This window comes from Euphorbia lathyris, chromosome 7 (assembly GCF_963576675.1).
Source record: "Euphorbia lathyris chromosome 7, ddEupLath1.1, whole genome shotgun sequence".
NCBI classification, from domain to species: Eukaryota; Viridiplantae; Streptophyta; class Magnoliopsida; order Malpighiales; family Euphorbiaceae; genus Euphorbia; species Euphorbia lathyris.
The window spans coordinates 71,275,189-71,295,639 of record NC_088916.1 but is presented as its reverse complement, the minus strand read 5'-3'; the positions used below and the strand labels follow the sequence as shown (position 1 = coordinate 71,295,639).

At 40.2% G+C, this 20,451-nt stretch overlaps 1 protein-coding gene across 1 annotated transcript; it reads left to right on the top strand.

Moving 5' to 3' along the window:
• Positions 1 to 1,045: 1,045 nt before the first annotated feature.
• LOC136201495 (small ribosomal subunit protein uS13c) lies at positions 1,046 to 3,085 on the top strand. The gene is made up of 3 exons (XM_065992173.1): positions 1,046 to 1,272; positions 2,516 to 2,740; positions 2,827 to 3,085. Exons 1-3 carry the CDS (start codon positions 1,159 to 1,161, stop codon positions 2,992 to 2,994), a joined length of 507 nt encoding a protein of 168 aa, XP_065848245.1. The 5' UTR covers positions 1,046 to 1,158; the 3' UTR covers positions 2,995 to 3,085.
• Positions 3,086 to 20,451: the final 17,366 nt, after the last annotated feature.

The following is a 20,451-nucleotide window of genomic DNA, read 5'->3' as shown; positions in this document are numbered from 1 at the left end:
TCACGTATTGTCACATTTTTGTATTTTAGTATTTTTTTACCGTTTTCGTGTTTTTCGTATTGTTTTACGTTTTTGTGTTTTTCGTATTTTTCACGTTTTTAGTATATTTCGTGTTTTGTCACTTTTTCGTGTTATTCATGTGTTTGCTTTTTTTGCGTTTTCTTGTTTTTCCCGTTTTCATGTTTTTCGCTTTTTTTTCATATTCTCGTGTTTGTAACTTTTTTACATTATTCACGTTTTTTTGTTTCATATTTTTCGTATTTTTACATTTTTTAACCGTTTTTCTCATTTTTTCATTTTTCACGTTTTTTTATGATATAAATTATGGATTCGCCAAAATATATAGGATTTGAGAAATGGGCTAGATAGAATATTGAGGATTTAATGGATGGTAATTTTGTAAATTATAAAAATACAAAATTAGGAATAGATTATTCCTTTGAGAAATTAAAGTTATTCCATGAAAATAAGGACTAGGGATTCCATGGAATAGCTATTCCATAAAAAATATTGAACCAAATGTGGGAATAGCTATTTCTTGTGAATAGCTATTCTATTCCGCGAACCAAATGAGCCTACATGTTTTAAGAATCAAGCTCATGATCAATTATTTTTCCATATTGGAAATTGATCACGCTTGGAAGAACATACTGGAAATTGATCACGCTTGAAAGAACATACTAGAAAAATAATTGATCAGACGATTGATTCTTAAAACATGTGAAAAGTTTAGGAGCTTAACTATGTTTTTTTCCTTAAATAAATTATTAAAACTTTTTTTATAGTTTATCCGATTTTCGATTCGAGGGTCGTCGGACACTCTTTAGATAGAACCTCTCCCAATTAAAATTTTCTACTTATGCTAGGATTCAAACTTGAATCTATCTTAAACGATTTAAAATCTTTAACCTTCAAGCAAACTTTAATTAATAATTATTAAAAACTTTAGTATTTTTTTGATAATTTTTCTAATATGAAATTAGGAACATATAAGTAATTCTTTTTTTTTTGGGGGGGCCTTACAATACGGAGCGTTTTCCAACTTCGTCTGAGCGACCACACCTAAAACTCTCCGCTCTAAGGATAAGCCATTTCTTGCTTTTGAGCAGTTAAGCTTCTGTTTGGCTTCCCAGAAAGTGCAGCGAAATTGAAAGAAAAATGGCACAAGCACTAGCAATGCCTGTGGCTCCTTCACTCTCACTGATATGCAACGGTCTTAAAAGTAATTCTCTCTCTAACTTCGTCTCTCTTCCTATCACCAGCTCGCCTAAGGTACTTCCCCCTTTTCAATTTCATTCAAGATTTTGAGTTATCCATTCGCTTTTCCTTATTAGTCTTCTGTAAATTGTATTATATCACCTCCATTTTCTGTTCCGTTTTCAAAATCTGAAGTTGGATGAGCTAAAGCTATGTGGTTGTTATTAGGATTCTTAATTTGTGGCTTAGGGTCGGCTTGGCATGTTTGGTTAGGAAAGACTAGATTAGAAGTCCTTAATTTCTTTTTTATTCTGGTTTTCTTTGTAATCGAAGGGTCTGTGTAATTCAGCTGTTTCATAGTGTGAGAGAGGTCTCTAATTTGAGCTCAATTATGCTTAAAGCGTTTTGCAAAATTAGAAATGTAATTAAACCTTACTCCTTGTTTATTTTGCTGAATTATTATGTATGCCATAGTTATCAAATGCCGCCTCAGGCCTAAAAGGCGTTAGGCTCCAGGCTGTCCGTTGAGAAGCCAAAAGGCGACCTCTGTTCAAGAGGTGTGCATCTGAGAAAGCATTTTTTAGCCTAATGCCTTGCTGGAGGCTTATTTAGGCGCAATTTTGTAATCCATGAAGTTTTTTTTTTAGGATTCCATGTTTAAGTGGTTGTTTTAATTCAGTTCTTCTCTATCTATATCATCTACGGTTGAAGAACATGCTCATCATACTAGAGTAGGAAAAAGTATCATGAATACTTCTACACCAATTGCTAAGCCTAGACTAAAGGAGAATGCTAAAGCACCGTCTTCTAGTGTTCGAGAGAGAAACTCCTCCTCCTTAGAGATAAGGAAGAAGAATCTGGCTGTCTATGAGTACCTTGAGGACAAAGAGGGTGAAATTGAGAACTTTGAAAATGAATTTGATGTTGGAGATGATGATAGTGATAGTGGTGAATTTGATGAATGATGAATATGGATTGTGGAGATTTTATTCTTGATGAAAAGTAGTTTAATCTATTTGTTAATTAACTTAGGATTTGGTTGAACTTTGGTCTTTAGATTTAGAATTTTATTGTTATGAATTATGATTATGGACGAATTAATAGTTAATTTGGAATTTATTTCACGCTAGAATTTAGGATTAAGATTATGGATAATTGGATATGATTTAGTATTTGACTATTTGTTGCATTTTGGAAATGTCTTGTGTTGCTGAAGCGTGCCTGTGCGTAGGCTCCATGACCTCTTAGCGCCTTTCATAACTATGATGTATGCTAAAGGGTCTGTATATTGTGTTTCTTTTCTCATGGAATTCTTCAGGTTCATGGTTTAAGCATCCAATGTGCCCGTGTTGGAGGAGTTGAGATTCCAAACAACAAGAGAATTGAGTACTCTCTTCAATACATACATGGCGTTGGCCGCTCAAGGTCTCGACAAATTCTGTCTGATCTAAGCATGGAGAACAAAGTCACCAAAGAATTGTCAGAGGAGGAGCTCATTATTCTTCGTGATGAAGTCTCCAAGTACATGGTTGAAGGAGATTTGGTATTCCTTTTATAGAATCTATGTTCTCATTATGATTTTCGGATATGCCATTGCACCTCTGAATCATTTGATTTTGATTCTTGCAGAGACGGTTCAATGCTCTCAATATAAGGAGGTTGAAGGAGATTCAATGCTACAGAGGTGTGAGACATATTCAGGGTTTACCATGCCGGGGTCAACGCACTAAGAACAATTGCAGAACCTTGAAGGGTAAGAGAGTTGCTATTGCAGGGAAGAAGAAAGCTCCCCGTTAATTCATTTAGTTGATGGTATTGTGATTATCATTTGATGCAAACCACTATTGTTACTTGAGTTAATGAAAATTTGAGTTCGTCATTTCTGGTATTGATTTGCTTGTGGCTCAATATTTGTTTTGTCAATGGTATGCTAAATGCACTCTTTTCATACATTCTAGCTGTATAATGATGTTATCAAACATGAGTGTAGCGCCTCATGGAGTCAGGAAAGATCCATTTATCTTCATAACTATATCTTGATTATGAGTGAAATCAATCGTTGTGTGTGTTTTACAACGTGGGCGAAAAGAGATTTGACTCGTCAGAGTTCGTTCGAGTATGGACTTACTCGAGTCGTTTTTATTTTATGAACTGGTAGATTTTGGTTTGGGCTGCTTGAATGTTTGCTGCAACACGAAAAGTTCATTGAACCTCTTGAATACTGAATAAATTTCTGAGCTCCCTTGTTTGTTAATTTTAAGTAAGATTGCTTTGCTCATCTGTTTTTACACTTCTTAGAAATTTGCTGAGGAGCGAATTCATGGCATTGGTTACATTGTGTAGTAGGATTCTCTGGTTCAGAGTACTTGTTTAGTAAAGGGTACTTTGTATCCTCTAGAAATAAGCTCGCTTTTAATCTTTTGGCACAATGGTGAATTTCGGGCTCTGTGAACCGAATGGTCCCTGGAGCAGGGTTTTTTACACGGTTTCTTTGGACCGAGCGTCCTCTCCATGGGGATCATTCCTAAGATACTGAATATCCCTTCTGGGAGCACTCTCGAGACAGAATGTTCTTGTGGTTCCAGTCGTTGTGTCCGTGGAGAGCGCTCTTTGATATACAGAGCGTTCTCATGGGGAATGTACTTTTTATGTGTCGGACTGTCAAACCTTATTTTCTCTGAGGGTGGATCTCTAGGCTACTGGAAGAGATGTTTCCCTGCACCTCTCCTTGCTCCTGTCGTGTCGAAGATCGAGCTTATTCTTAGACTGGACCCTCTCCTTCGCCCGTCGATTATGCTACGACCTTAGTCTTAGACTCATCTCCTCTTGCATGAATTCTATGCGATCAAACAATTTACAGACTAAGCCTCCATAATGATGCCTTTTGGCTCCTAATCAGTCTTCCACATGTTCTACTTCGGGGTTAACTCCATGTAATCGATGAACATCGAGCCGGATCCTTGGAACATGAGCCATGCATTTTGGTTGGTATAGACATGGCAGGGTTGGTTTTGAATTCGAAATTTTTGTTGTTTTCATTAGGATGTCAACAGAATATGATGGAAGCTGAATACAAGTTACTATTGCTCCGATGCTAAAATATGAGAAATTGTGAGTTTAGCATAAACTGGAGTTATGTATCTCGTTATCTCTTTTATATATAGTTAATAGAAGGAAAAATGGACTAAATAATATTGCCGAACATCAGAAAAACAGAAAGTTCAATTATTTTATTAATCTACTAATCAAAACATTAAGACAAATATTAAGAAGGATAATGAAATCTTGTAAAATTCAGGGATACATTTTCTGAACATAACTAGATTTGATGTTCTTTCTTTATTGAAGCAAAACGATGTTCTTGCTAATTATACGTAAACAAAAACATAATTTCTGCCGTGTTTTAATTAAGCAGATCCATCGACACAAAGCCATTGACCAACGAAGAAATCAGCACAGTTGATATTAGGATTGATTGTGAGGAAAAAGGATAGAGTCAAGTCGAACTTAGTAGCAACATCGGTACAAGTATCACCATCTTCTGCTCCATACACTTGATCACACTCCGGAGTTGCTTTTGATCCTTTGGCTCCATCTATACATATAATCATTTATTACTAAATTAGAAACAAAAAAACATGAAAACTAAACTAGTAACCTCAATTTCTGACACAAAAATACGATTTATAAGATACGTACGCTTTTATATAATTATTATTTTAATAGCATAATGTAAAACATATAAATTATATAACACGATAATCCGTTTTACGGTTGTAATGAATACTTTTATCAAATAAACTTACTGGCATTGATTTGTCGACTCTCAGCTGTGGAGATGATGAGAAGTGAAAGTAGAAGAAAAACTATGACTTCTTTGCTCATCAATTTGGCCATTTTTAATCCCCTTATTGGATTATTATTATTGTTTATTTATTTATATGTTGTGGTTTATTATCTTTGGTATAATTGTATTTATATGAAGAGTATTTCATTGGGGATGTCAATATTTCTTGCTCTACATGCTATTAAATTAAGTTTTTACAACTTTGTTTCAGTGATTATTTTAATAAAAAATAGTAAAGAAACAAAGGCAGGCCAGCTGCGGCTAAGATTTTACATTTTTATTTTTTTACCAACGGCTGAAAGTCTACTACTATCAGTTGGGTGTAATTTCAGATGTTGAAAATCTCCGAAATTGTATTAGATATGAAATGATAGTTTTAATCTTACGACTTCTCGGAAGAAAAGTTTGGCAATGGACGAGGCATCATTGACAGAAAGAACTGTAGCTTTTTTTAAAATTTGTCCACTACGGTACTCAGCACCAGCAATGGCATGTAAAGTTCCGAGTTAGTGACATGTCCTTTGGCGGGTTGGCAAATATAACACCGCTCCACTAAGTATGACATACATTTCTCCTAAATGATTTTGAAATCTAGATCCTCTTTATAATCACCCCTCACGTGCTCAAATGAATCTACTTCAAGTGTTATAGTCTTGAGTAACACTACTCTTTCGCTCAAAGCATCTGAAACTCGGTTTTGTTGCCCAACTTTATGAATAAGTTTATAGGGGAACTTATCCACAAAAGTGGACCATCTAGCATGCATAAGTGTATGTAGTTGTTTTTTACTTCCCAAGTACTTTAGAAATTGATGATCCGTGTATAACACGAATTCCTCCCCGATGAGATAGTATTCCTATGTCTTCAAAGCTCTCATAATGGCATATAATTTCTTATCATATGTAGCTCATTTTTATCGAGAATCGCACATTTTCTCACTGACTTAGGAAATCAGCCTCTTTTCTTGTATCTAGACTCCTCCAACCCCAACTCTATTCGCATTACACTCTACCTCAAAAAGATTATCAAAATCTGAAAACACAAGTATCGGAGCCGTGCTCAACTTCTCTGTGATGAGTGCAAAACTGCCTTCTTATTCATCCTCTCGTTTGAATCCTCTCCCATTCTTCCTGCACTCGGTAAGAGGAGCTACAGTAGTGCTGAAATTTTAGATGAATCTCCAGCAGAACGTTGCTAACCGGTGGAAACTCCGAATATCTCCCACATTGCAAGGCGTTTGCCACTCACAGATAGCTCTAACCTTCTCTTCATCCACTAACCACATATCTAAGGAACACCAAACTCTCCATCACGAAGTCACATTTCTTGGTATTATCATAGCGTTTATGTTTCTTCAACAAATCAAATACCATTTGCAAGCGCTCAATGTGTTCCTCTAATGTTTGGCTATGAATATGTATATCATCAAAATAAACAACAACAAAATCTTCCAGATTGATCTTCTCAGATGGTTAACAAAATGGGATCTGTGACTTTTTCATAGGGGTGGCAATAGGGCGGGAAAAAACTGAAAACCGTGGGGATCCGAACCGATAGGGCCGGGGAAAAACTGAAAATTTTAGGTGCGGGGTTGGGGCGGGGGAAATTTTAGCCCCGAACATTAAAATTGGGCGGGGTTGGGTTTTACTATCCCCGAACCGTGGGGATCCGCAAACCGCACCCGAAAAACCGCCCGTAAAATCACCGAAAACTCCCCGCAAAATAAAATAAATTATTATATATATATCTAAGATAATTTTAGTTTAAAGTATTAAAAAAATATTTTAATTAAAAAAACCTATCTATTTTATTCTATTTTAATTAAAAAAACCTATCTATTTTATCTATCTTAAAAAAATATTATAATAAATTAACCTACCTATTTTATCTATTCCTATCTATCATCTGTCGAATTCTTATCTTTTCTTATCTCCTTCAAATCAGATCAGACTCCTTCACTTTCCTTCTTTATCTTTTCTTCTCTTCTTCAACGACGTACTCGACGCTGCTCTCCTTCTTCTTCACTTTCCTAGTTTTCTTTTCTTCTCTCCTTCACTTCAGACAACTCTTCTTCAAATCGACCTGCTGCTTCACGAATCAGAAGCATCTTCAGGCTCCTCGGCTTCTACTCACTACACAACAGAAACATCTTCGGGCTGAGTTTGTTGTGGATTCTATTCAGGTATTATTCATATACCTTATGATTTGAATAAAATTTCGGTGTTGGGTTTTTTATTTGAATCAAAATTTGCTGTCTGCTACAATTCTGGACCTAAAAAAATTAGGAATAGAGGAGAATCTGTTAGTTTACTCAACATTCTGGGAAATATGTCTGCCTTGGTATATTGCTGCTCTTGGTATATAGGTGTATCTAATTTTGTTGAATTGGTATAGTTTTATTGCTGCTCAGTATTTTAAGATTTGATTTTTTTTAATTATATCAGTAATGTTGAGTTTTTTTTATTGCTGCTCTTAATGTTCATTTGTAGGTGAATCATGGATAAATTTAGTCATGTTGATTCGTCTACGAATGATATTCATAGAAGCATTAGTAGTTGTAAAAAATCTACTACCGAATCATTAAGAGAGGAGTCAACACCAATTGGGCAAGAGTCATCACCAAAAGATTCTAGCAAAAAAAACACTTCAAATGAAGAAGACACCTTGTTAATCAAACGATGTCGGTCAGACGTTTGGAATCATTTTAAAAGATAAAAAATTGAGGACAAGTGGAAAGCAATATGCCAGTATTGCAATAAGAAACTTGGAGGAGAATCAAGGGATGGAACCTCACACTTACATGGTCACTTTAAAAGATGTCCATTAAGGAAAACAAAAGACATAAAGCAAAGTCTGCTAGGAGCTAAGATTGATGATAATGGGAAGTCACTTGCAACTTGGGAGTTTAATGAAGAACTTGTTAGGAAAGCGTTAGCATGTATGATTGTGTTTCATGAATACCCACTGACAATCATTGGCGGAACCAGGACCCCGAATGATCCGGGGCTCAAACATATCAATAAAACAAAATTCAAAACGTTAAAAAAAATTCGAAATTAACTGTGCGGTTGACAGTAAATTTTGCAAAGTCCAGCCCGTTAGGGCTGAGCAAAATTTTTTTAGCCTCCAACGCATTAAAACTGTAAAAATATTATCATTTTTTTTAGAAAACTAGCATCGAACTAATTGAATATTAAATATGTTTATTTTGTTAATGGTAAAGACATATTAAAAATGAATTCAAAAGTGTTAAGAAAATAAAAAGGGTAATTAATTTATTAGTCCCTATATTTTGATAAAACACATTGTTTAGTCCCTGTATTTTCAAAAACACATGGTAAGGTCCCTAACCTTTTTCTCAGTGAACTATTTAGTCCTTCCATCTGGTTGTTAGATTTTTTACCGTTTATGACTTCGGAAATGACGAAATTACCCTTTACTATTTACCTTCAAACTTCAGAAGAGGAAATCCAATTTAGAATAAGAAGCTATTTGTATGGAAAACAAGAAAAAGAACAGACTCAATGCTTACGAATTTGAACGATTAAGAAGAAAATCAAGAAGAAGAACATTCAAAGTTGATTTCAGATGTATTAGAGTTTAAAGGAAAGAAAAATAAAGGAAAAGAAGAACGCAAATCCAAATTGACTAACAGAATCTTCATGAGAGTCTAATGGTAGGGACTAAACAATTCACCGAGAAAAACGTTAGGGACTAAACAGTTCACTGAGAAAAACGTTAGGGACTTTACCGTGTGTTTTTGAAAATATAGGGACTAAACAGTGTGTTTTGTCAAAATATAGGGACTAATAAATTAATTACCCAAATAAAAATAAAGAGTTCATTTAAAAATAAAAACTTTTTAAAATAAAATGAGATTGAAAGGAATCGAAAACAAGACCTCTCAAATAAAAGCAAGCATCCTTAACCATCTCATCTACCTTTGAACATTGATATAATACTACATATAGTCAATATAATTCTCTCCAAAATATTACGAGACACCATTACTAAAAAAAAAATTCTCAATTCTCGGACGGCCGACCGAGGCTGGAGCCCCCCCAACCCCCCTAGTTCCGCCCCTGCTGACAATGGTGGAGCATTACTAGTTTCGAAGATTTATGAGTGTTGCTCAACCCAAGTTCAAGAGCGTTAGTCGGAATACTATTAAAAGTGACATCTTCAAGATATATGAGGATGAGAAGTTAAGGTTGAAGCAATTGTTTGAAAAAAATGATAGTAAAATTGCTATTACAGCTGATATGTGGACATCAACACATCAAAAGAAGGGTTTTATGGCAATAACTGCACATTTTATCGATGAATCATGGACTTTGAGAAGCCACATCATCGGGTAATATTTTTAATACTCAGTTTTTGTAATTTCTTGAAATGTATGATTTTTTAAAAGGAATTTAATTGTATTTCTGATTTTTTTTATTAGGTTCTTACATGTGCCTTGTCCGCATACTGCTGAGGTGCTTTCAAATGTGCTATCTGATATAATCTGGTATTTCACAATCACAGATGTGTTGTACTTGGAGAATTTCCAATATAATCTGTGCCACAATTACTCCAAAATGATACACTAAAGTTGATCTTTCTTGGACATAAATGTTATATGCAGGACCAGTGCTTTGAAGTCATGTTGGCTACAGGGACACTGCATCAAGGGTTATATCAACTTGATCCAAGTTTTCCTTATAAGTCTAATATTGCTTTACTTAGTAGTACTACAATAAATAAGTATATGCCTTCTAATGCTTGGCTATGGCATCATAGATTAGGTCATGTTTAAGTTGTAAAACAAAAACATTTACGAGTTTTCAATAATGATGATGTAATTAGAGAGTGTAATGTTTATTATCAGTCCAAACAACACAGAATGCCTTTTGTATCTAGTACAATACAGACATCTAAGCCTTTTGAACTTATGAATTTGGACTACTGGGGTCCATACAAGCAGAAATCTATTACTGGAGATAGATTCATGCTTACTTTATAGATGATTACACCAGATCCACATGGACAATTTTATTAAAAACTAAAAATCAAGTCCCAAACTTACTTACAAGCTTCATACAGATGATCAAGAATCAATTTGAGCTTACTGTGAAGTGTGTTAGGACTGATAATGGGATCGCGTTAGTAGGGCAGTCATGTCAGTCTGTATTCTAGTCTTTTAGCATTAAACATCAGAAGACGTGTGTTTATACCCCTCAGCAGAATGGAGTTGCTAAGAGGAAACATAGACACTTAACAGAAGTGGCTAGGGCACTTTTTTTTCAAGCTGAAATGCCAACATATTTTTTAGGTGAAGCCATCTTACATCCAACAACTTTGATCAATGTTATGCCAACTGATAACCAGTGATGAATTTCCGATCAACTTCCTTCCCTGTGGGGGCGTCGTTGGGTTCGACGGGGGGAAGCTCTGATGCCAAAGTCAGTATGGAAAAGGGAGAATAATCTATATTGACAAGGTAGGGTTTAAGAGAGAGTATGAATGTGTACCTCAATAGCTTGGGGTGCAAGCTATTTTTAGTCATGTGATCGTAACTCCTAGTAACTAGAAAGTCTCCATTAATGCCTCATTTAATGGCGGTTACGGATCTCCTTTAAGTGTGTCCGTTAGCTCATTAACGGTTCATTAATTGTCTTTATGGGGAACCGGCTCAACCGTTCGCCAGGCGGATCGAGGCATGATGGCGGGTCTCACGTAGTTTTGACTACGGATCTCGTATGGCAGAGTCTAGGTGATCCGCCACTCGGATGACTTGCTTGATATGCCATTGCTTCCCTGGCGCTCCCAATACGCTGTCGTTTTGGAAAATATCCTCTTTGATCCCGTGGAGAATATCTCGATGTTATCAAAAGCCCCCCCAAAGTTCTGTTAAAGTCCTTTAGGGATTTTGCACTACCTTGCACGCTGTCATGATGAATCACATTTATGGTCACTCTGTTCCAGGCCATTCATAGAGCGACAGTTGTCCCGGGCGCGCTGCTCGAGGTGTGATGTGATATCTTCTTCAACTTCTCTCTCTTCTCTCCGATTCATTTGCGTTTTCCTCCTTCATTTTGCTCCGAGTTTTTCCAGAGCTTTTTCCGGCGTCAAGAATCTTCAAAGCCTCCAACTCTCATCTAAGTGAGCCTTTTCGTCTTGTTTTTTGGGTTTTTATGAGTTCTTCCTCTGAGTCCACCATCGAACTCTTTAATCTGACCACTTCCTCTGAAAGTATAATTAGTTGGACCACTTCTTCTAAGAGTTCTAATTCTTCTGAAAGTACACCTGGTTGTGATTTAACCGAGTTGTGTGACTCGGCGAGGGAGAGTAGAGGTCGTCAAACTCGTTTAGTTAGGACTCGGAATTCTCCCACCGTCGTGACCCATATTGTTCCGGCAATAGATTCTAGGAGATTTTCCGGAATGGAGGCTTCTCCCTCGACTCCATTTAGAAAAAAGTTGCCTAGGGCGGAGTCTACTTCGTCCCGTATGAGCGCGTTGGATCTAGCTAATATGGCGGATCGTTATCCCTAGATCAAAGATTACGAGATTGAGTTGGCGGCTGCTCATCAGCGACCCGCCTGTCCGCCCATAGGATATCTGTCTGTTTATAGTTGTCATATGGAGAGGGGATTCCGTCTTCCTCTTCCTAAAATGATGGCAGATATCTTAGAGTACTTCGGGATCACTGTCTGCCAGCTGCATCCAAATGGCTGGTTAGATATGGCCCTAGACTGTTACTTAGCTTCGAACCTGGGGGTAGTCTGTAATCCCCGAGTCTTCCGGTCTCTTCACAAACCCACGAAGCGAAAGTCTGAGTCTTTTTATACCTTCGCCAAATTCAAAACTTATTCGCCCTTCTACGGTAAGATGTCGAACGTCCATCTCTAGGACGAAAGATTTTTCTTTGTTAAGATGCAAAAGGATGAACCCCTAGGATTTCCGTCGGTTTGGAATGCCAAACCTATGCACATGGCTGGAGATTTGCGTATACTGACGGACAGCGATGAGAAAGTGGCGGATCTCATGAAAAGCATCAAGGCAGATGCTTGGACATATGCCGACGCTTTGGAATTCATGATGAATGACATTCCACTGATCCGCCGCGATGGGGACAGGATTACTTACGTGAAGTTTACACAATTAGATGAAGGTAACCTTGTTTCTTCCTTGAACTTTGATTATTTCATTGTTCCCTTGTCAGGGGTTTGTCTGAGGCCAGTCGCGCCCTTGTAGAGATGCGCAAAAAACAAAAGGAGCTAGAGCTGGAGGCCCAAAAGGGCACGCATGTGGCGGATCCCCAAAAGAGTGTTGGGAAACATCCTGCTGAAGGCGCCGCGGATCCTCCCCTATAGAAGAAGAAGAGATCCGTCGCTTCCGGTGGAGGAAAGTTAATGGCGGATGCCATGAGAGCTGAAAAGCCAATAACAGAGCTAGAGCAGGTATGTTTGCCTCACCGTCTTTTCTTTTCCTACCATGAATCTTAACTTTGGCCTTTTAATTCTTGCGCAGGTGGTGAAGCGTAACTTAGGAGGGTATTGGCTCGCCAAGTATGGTGATAAGGGGTCTGTTAGGAATGAGTCCGTTATCAACGATCTTGATGAGGCTCTGGGTCAGCTTGGAGAAGTTCAAGTGAACTAGGACAAGTTCTCCGGGTCAGCCCATGCCAAGATGGGTAAAAGGGATCTCCTGCTGGTGAGTTTTCTCTTTATATTTTTGGATGAAAGAGTGATCTTCCTTGAGGAGATTTTAGTTCCTTACACCATCCTTTGTTTTGATAGGCTTACACGCACATGCGTGCTATGGAGGCAGATCTACTTCAAGGGGTGGCGGATAAGGCGACCATAAAAAGGCTAGAGAAAGAGGTCATTGTTGCCAACGCAAATGTTGCCTCTGCTATTGCTCTTAATGAGAGTAAGGATGCCGAGATCCGCAGCCTGAAGGAGAAGATGGAGGAGGATACTAAGGACTATAAGGCTGCCTTGTCAAACACGGAGATCCTGGTGGGGGAACGTGCTTACTATTATGGCGAATAGATCATGGCGTACGTTAAACTTGCCTACCCCGAGATTGATTTTGTGGACCCTGAGTACGTTGTCCCCGAGGTTGAGGATTGCCTTAAGTATCGCAAGATCCCGAACGTTAAGGACTTCATCCGTGATCATATTCGTAAGGTGATGAGCGGATCCACTGAAGAGAGCAAACCCCTTGTCGATCTCGAATCAGAGGGCCTCGGCGAAACATCCCAGGGGGTGGGTGATAAGAATAATGAAATAGTTGATTGTACGGTTCCTCAGGAAGGAACCATTACTGTAGAGAAGGAGGCTCCTCTGGAGGGCGCATCTGTTGAGAAAGATGCTGAGGAGGATGCTCCTATAAATGTTTAGTTTTGTAAATGTAACTTGAGTACAATTTATTTTAATCCTTTTTGCAACCATTTCCTTTACTTTACGCTTTATATCTTTTAGCAAGTAAAGTTATAGGTTTTAGGATTTATTCTGTTGGTCCGAGGTAGGTGGCCAGCCATACCTTGGAATGTGAGCCTTTTTGAAGGCTTTGAAGCTTTTATTCCTTTAGAGGAAGTTAAGCTGCCTTAGGCGATCAATTTGCTTTCCATCTTTGAGGTGAATTGATCCGCCATTAAGACTTACGACTCTTCTTTGGAAAGAGTATTCGAGAGTGTAAAGATCTCACGTCTGAGAAATGTTTTAACTCTATCTCTGATGGTGATCAATTATTTCCTATCTTTGAGGTAAATTGATCTGCCGCTGAGACTGTTCTCCTATCTTTGAGGAGAAAGTAGTTATGCCTACGATAGCATTATTCTACTGTGGGAATGCGTTTGTTGCCTCCCCCTTTTTTGAATCCAGAATATTTATATTACTGTAAGGAAAGTACTTAAAGAAAGAATTTGCAAGATGAAAATATCTCTTCATTAAATGGCGATTCGCCTTATTACAACGAATTGGTCTTATGCGTGAGCCTCGTTAAAACCTTTAATAAGAAAAACCACATGGGATAAAAACTTACTAAAGGAAAAAGAGTACTCAAGACCTTGTTTACATTTTACTCTCTGGAGAAATACTTGCGGAGGTTCTGAATATTCCACGTCCGTGGTAGTGTGTTCCCCTCCATATCTTGGATTTTGAAAGTGGCAGGTCCAATTTTGGTGACTATCTGTTTATAGGCGGCCATTCGCACATATGCCTTCTCTCTTCTTGCTTCCAATTGGTCAAGACTTTCTTTTAACCTTTGATCATTCCTGTCTTCACAGTAAAATAAGACTCTGTCACTAGGAATCTGGATCTCGATGGGGATCACATCTTCAACACCATAGGTGAGGGCGAATGGTGATTCGCCGGTTGCAGTTCGAGGAGTGGTTCTGTATGCCCATAGGACATTCATGAGGTGATCCGCCCACTTTTTATTATGCTCCCCCAGTCTCTTTTTTATGCCCTTGACAATCGTTCGATTTGTTACCTCGGTCATCCCGTTGGATTGGGGGTAGTAAACGGAGGCGAACCTGTTTTGAATGCCTTAACTTTCGCAGAATGTTCTGAACTCTCCACAATTGAACTGCATTCCATTGTCAGTAATAATTGTGTGGGGAACTCCGAATCTTCCAACTATGTTGTCTCTGACAAACTCAACCACCCGTTCTGCATTTATAGATGAAACAGCCTCGGCCTCTACCCACTTCGTAAAGTGATCCACAGCTACTACCACATACCTTCTCTGTCTTTTGGTAGGAGGAAAGGGACCGATAATGTCGATTCCCCAAACTGCAAAGGGTCGCCCCTCGATGATGGGCTTCTGAAGATTCCTAGCCGTGTGAGATTCATTTGCATGAACCTGGCAATTGTGACAGGATTCCACTAGCCTCTGAGCATCAAGTTCCGCTGTGGGCCAATAAAATCCTGCCAGTCTAGACTTTTTCAAAATGGTGGCGGATGCTTCATGAGCTCCGCAAGTACCCTCGTGTAGCTCCTTGAGGATCTGTTGTCCCTCTTCCATCATGACGCACTTCAACCAGGGATGTCCAAAAGATTTTCTGTATAGGCAATCATTTATTATGGAGAAATAAGCTGCTTTTCTTACCGTCCGTCGAGCTTCTTCTTTGCCTTGAGGCAAAGTTCCATCTGCAAGATACTGGCAGATGGGTGATCTCCAATCGCTTTCAACGGACGTTAAAAGAGATACGGTTTCTGAGGCGAATGCTGGCGCCATCTTGACCTCAAACGGGCATTGTAGGTCCGCCCATTGCTCCTTGCTAGAAGCCAGTTTAGCGAGATGGTCAGCTTCTGTGTTTGATCCCCGAGGCACATGGACTAACTCCCACTTGGTTTCCTTGATCTCAAGGTAGCGCAAAATCGTTTTGACCTCTTCTACATATTTGGCCAGGATGTCATCTTTCACCTCAAAGTTCTTGATTACCTGATTGACCATGAGCTTAGAATCGCTATAGATCACGATCCGCTCAGGTGTAATCTCCTTCAACAGGCGTAGCCCCAATATTAAGGCCTCATACTCCGCTGCATTGTTTGTTGCAGGAAAGTCTAACTTTGCTGCATAATGTAGTTTTATATAATGCGGCCCTTTGATCACGATGCCTATCCCTGCACCTTCAATGGAAGAAGCCCCATCCGTGTACATCATCCATTCTTCAACCTTAGATTTGGGGAGATTCAAAACTTCTTCAGTGAATTCATTCACAAAATCTGCCAAGACTTGGCTTTTCAGGGCTGATCTACCTTCATAACGGACATCGAACTCACCCAGGCGGATTGCCCATTCCATCAATCTCCCTGAAGTCTCTGGCTTTTGTAGTACTTTCCTCATGGGTATACTAGTGCGGACAATGACTGTATGAGCTGGAAGTATGGTCTAAGGCGAAATCGAAGTGGTGATAACGGCCAGTGCCATCTTATCCAATTTCGAATATCGTGTTTCGGCGTCTTTTAGAACTTTGCTCACATAATAGACCGGATACTGCTGGCCGTCTTCTTCCCTTGTCATGACAGTACAAACTACTTTATCTGTAATAGAGACATACATGTAAAGATTCTCACATTTTGATGATCTTCTCATCAGAGGAGGTTCCGTGAGGAAGCGTTTGATTCCTTCGAAAGCTTGCTTACAATCTTCATTCCACTCAAATGCTTTCTGTTTTTTTATCACTTCATAGAAGGGTAGGCATCTACGAGCTGAGCATGAAATGAACCTGCCCAAGGCTATGATACGCCCATTAAGACGATGTACCTCTCTAACATTTTGTGGCGTCTTCATATTCAGAACAGCTTGAATTTTGTCTGGGTTTGGACTCACCCCTTTCTGGCTGATCATGAATCCCAGGAATTTTCCATAAGTCGCCCCAAAGGTGCATTTCTCCGGATTCAACTTAATATTGTGCTGCCGAAGGACCCCAAGGACTTCCCTTATGTCATCTGCATGCTTCTCCGCGGTGGTACTCTTGATGATCATATCATCTACATAGACAGAAAAGTTGTCACCTTTTCTCCCTTCGAATATTTTATTCATCATCCGCTGGTAAGTTTCCCCTGCATTTTTGAGTCTAAAGGGTATGAACTTAAAGCAATAGGTCTCTTGGTGTGTCACGAACAAAGTTTTGATCCTGTCAGATGGCTCTATCGGGATCTGGTGATAGCTCGACTTCACATCAGTGAAGGAATACATGGCGTGTCCCGCGGTTCCGTCTACTAAGATATCAATTCACGGTAAAGGGTAGTTGTCTTTGGGACAAGCTTTATTGAGATCTGTGAAATCAATACACATGCGGTATGATCCGCCTGCCTTCTTGACTAGAACAACATTCGCTAGCCATTGCGTATAAATTACTTCCTCGATGGCGTCCGCCTTCTTGAGTTTAGAAATCTCTTCCTCAATCACCTTCTGTCTCTCAGGACCATGATTCCTCCGTTTTTGTGCTATCGGGACCGCTTCCTCAGCGATATTAAGTTTATGAGTAATCACATCCGGACTAATCCCTGGGAGGATCTCATCCTTCCATGCAAAGACATCTTCCGACTCGAGGAGAACCTTTGTAATATCTGCATTAATTTCATCTTGTAGCCCTCTGGCGATTCGTACCTGCTTTCCATTTGCCATAAGAAACATCTCTGTATCTCCCAGGGCCATTGTGACAAGTTCCTCCTCTTCATCATCCTTAGACTGTGGGCGAATCGTCAAGGATGCCGAATATGTCTCCTGAGCAACTCTTTGGTTCCCTTTGACCATTACTCCTCCCTTGGCAGTAGGGATGTACATGGTTAAATGGAGAATGGATATGAGAGCAGCCGCCTCTGAGATGAAAGGCCGTCCCAAGATGACATTATAAGCCAACTGACCATCCATAATGGAGAATTCCAGATCTCCCTTCCAGACTTTATCTTCATCTGCCAACTCGCATTCCAGCATTACTTGCCCTTTCATCTGGATTGTGTGTCCTGTTACTCCCAGGATGTCTACAATGGTGGTCTCCACCTGGATATGATCGATCTTGAGCTTGGCGAATGCCCCTCTTGTAATGACGTTGCATGAACTGCCAGTGTCGATCATTACTCTTTTCATTTCCCATCCCTCCACCATCATGGTGATGACCATAGCATCTGCATGAGGAGGAACCTTTGGGCCTACATCTGTGAAAGGGCGGTTGAGTGACATCCTGTCAAGAGCAGTGGTTTTTGTCTTTTTTAGCGCAAGGTGATACCCTGGTCCGCCCACTATGACATTAATGACCCCTTTCGCCTTCTTTCTCGGATCATCTCTTGGTTTATCACCGTCTCCTTTCTTATTATCATTTTGGACGAACCTGTCCAACTTTCCCCTTTCGATAAGCCTTTCTATCTCCCTGGCCAACTCCCAGCATGCATCCGTCTCATGACCATTCCTTCTGTGGTACTTGCAATAATTTTTAGGATTTTTCCCCGTGTTGGTGTACTCCCCTCCTTTTGGTTCGGGGTATGAAATGCTCCGTTTGTGCTAGTTGTTCTCTATCCACATTAGCACTTCACTTTTGGAGGCGTTTAATGGTGTAAACGACGGCATGTATGCGGATTTGTTCTTAGATCCTCTTCGCCTACCTCGGGATGACGAATCAGGGAGCTTTTCCTTGTCCCACCTACGAGATTCGCCTTTGTCTCTCTTGGGTGGAGATACAGTCTCTCTGCGGATGTCATCAACCTCCATGAAATCCTTGCATCTTTCTATCAACTCTGCCATATTCCTCAGTTTGTTTCTGATAAGATCCTCTTGTAAGCTTTTACATGTTGTGTTCTTCACTAGCGCTTCCACTGCCATGGAGACATCCACATCAACAATGCGGATACATAACTTGTTGAAATTGTCGACATACTCCCTAAGGGGTTCATTCTCTTTTTGTTTCAACTCAAAGAGCTTTCGCGATTTAACCACTGGAGGAATGCATCCGGCGAATTTTGCACAAAATTCTCGACTTAACTGATCCCAGCTGTGTATCGATCTTGGGGGAAGGGATTGGAACCAGTCGTAGGCAGGACCTTTAAGCGTAGTGATGAACATCCGACATAGCACTGCCTCACTGGCCCGATTAAGGCTAAGCAACATGCGGTACTTCCTTGCATGGGCTTCAGGATTATCCTCACTTGAGTAGACTTGGATGTTGAGAATCTTAAAGTGTCTCTCAGTTTCCTCAGCCTCGATCCACGCAGTGAAAGGCAAATCACGGTTGGCGAATGGGTTATGCCTGGCATTCTCCTCATTCTGACGGTGTATCTCGGCTCTGATATGCTCCGCGATAGTAACTCGATCCTCCCTAGGACGCCTTCTACTTGGAGGTCTACTCTGAGAAGACGAAGAGCTAGAGTCGGATGATGGATCTAATGGTGACCTTCTATCACCTCCGCCACGTCCGCTTGGAGGAGCTCGCCTATTTTCTCCTTGGTTTGGCGGCGGATGTTGCCTATCTTGTCTAGGTGACCCAGCTTGTCGCTCGCTTCTCCTTCGGTCAGGTGCTGGAGGAAATCTACCTCGCCGGGGTGCGCTACACCCGGGGCGAGAAGGGGATTGAGATCGCTCCTTTCCATGCGTCTTCTTACGCTTCTTGTGCTTCCGACCCTCCTGACTGCCAATGGTGATCCCAGGGTTTGCGGTGCCCCCTAGGAAGAGCTGGATCATTCCTTTGACTCCCTTCCGGTATCTCAGAAAACAGCCTTCGATTCAACGGTTGGCTACTGGCGAGCACTAGATTAACAACTGTGGAGTCCATAGGGTGGGAAAGAAAAAAAGACGAGTCACGAGCATTGGGTCCTATGAGAGTATTCTCCCATTGTGATGGCGTAGGAGCTGGAGGAGGATGACGGAGGTTGAATGGGGGAACTTTCAGGTAAGACCTTAGTCGACTCTCTATGGTGGGTCCATGTTCTCTTCTGATGGACCCCGCGCAAATTTCGATGAAAGAGTCAGGTGACATGCTCCCTTTTCCATGCACGGTTGGTGCATCAGGATCAACGCGGCCAGCGTTCGTAATGGGATTAGTTGATGGTGTTACGGGTGGTATTTCTGTTCCTGTTGAGGGATTGGACCCTCCGCTTGTCATGTTTAAAACATGAACGAAATCCTTATTAAGTTAGGTTCCACGTTCACCGCACCAATTGATAACCAGTGATGAATTTTCGATCAACTTCCTTCCCTGTGGGGGCGTCGTTGGGTTCGACGGGGGGAAGCTCCGATGCCAAAGTCAGTATGGAAAAGGGAGAATAAACTATATTGACAAGGTAGGGTTTAAGAGAGAGTATGAATGTGTACCTCAATAGCTTGGGGTGCAAGATATTTATAGTCATGTGATCGTAACTCCTAGTAACCAGAAAGTCTCCATTAATGCCTCATTAATGGCGGTTACGGATCTCCTTTAAGTGTGGTTGTTAGCTCATTAACGGTTCATTAATTGTCTTTATGGGGAACCGGCTCAACCGTTCGCCAGGCGGATTGAGGCATGATGGCGGGTCTCACGTAGTTTTGACTACGGATCTCGTGTGGCAGAGTCTAGGTGATCCGCCACTCGGATGACTTGCTTGATACGCCATTGCTTCCCTGGCGCTCCCAATACGCTGTCGTTTTGGTAAAGATCCTCTTTGATCCCGTGGAGAATATCTCGATGTTATCACCAACCAAGGTTTTGGATTGGGAGACACCATATCAGAAGTTATATGGTAAATAACCAAATTATGATAGGTTCAATGTATTTGGTAGTGCTTGTCACGTCACCAATACCAATCCTCACAAGGATAAGTTTGAAGTTAGAGCTTATAGTTCAGTATATATTGGAAATTCATTGAATTATAAGGGTTATAAGGTGTATAATCTAGATGCTAAGAAGTTATGTGTGTCTAGAGACATTCTTTTCCATAA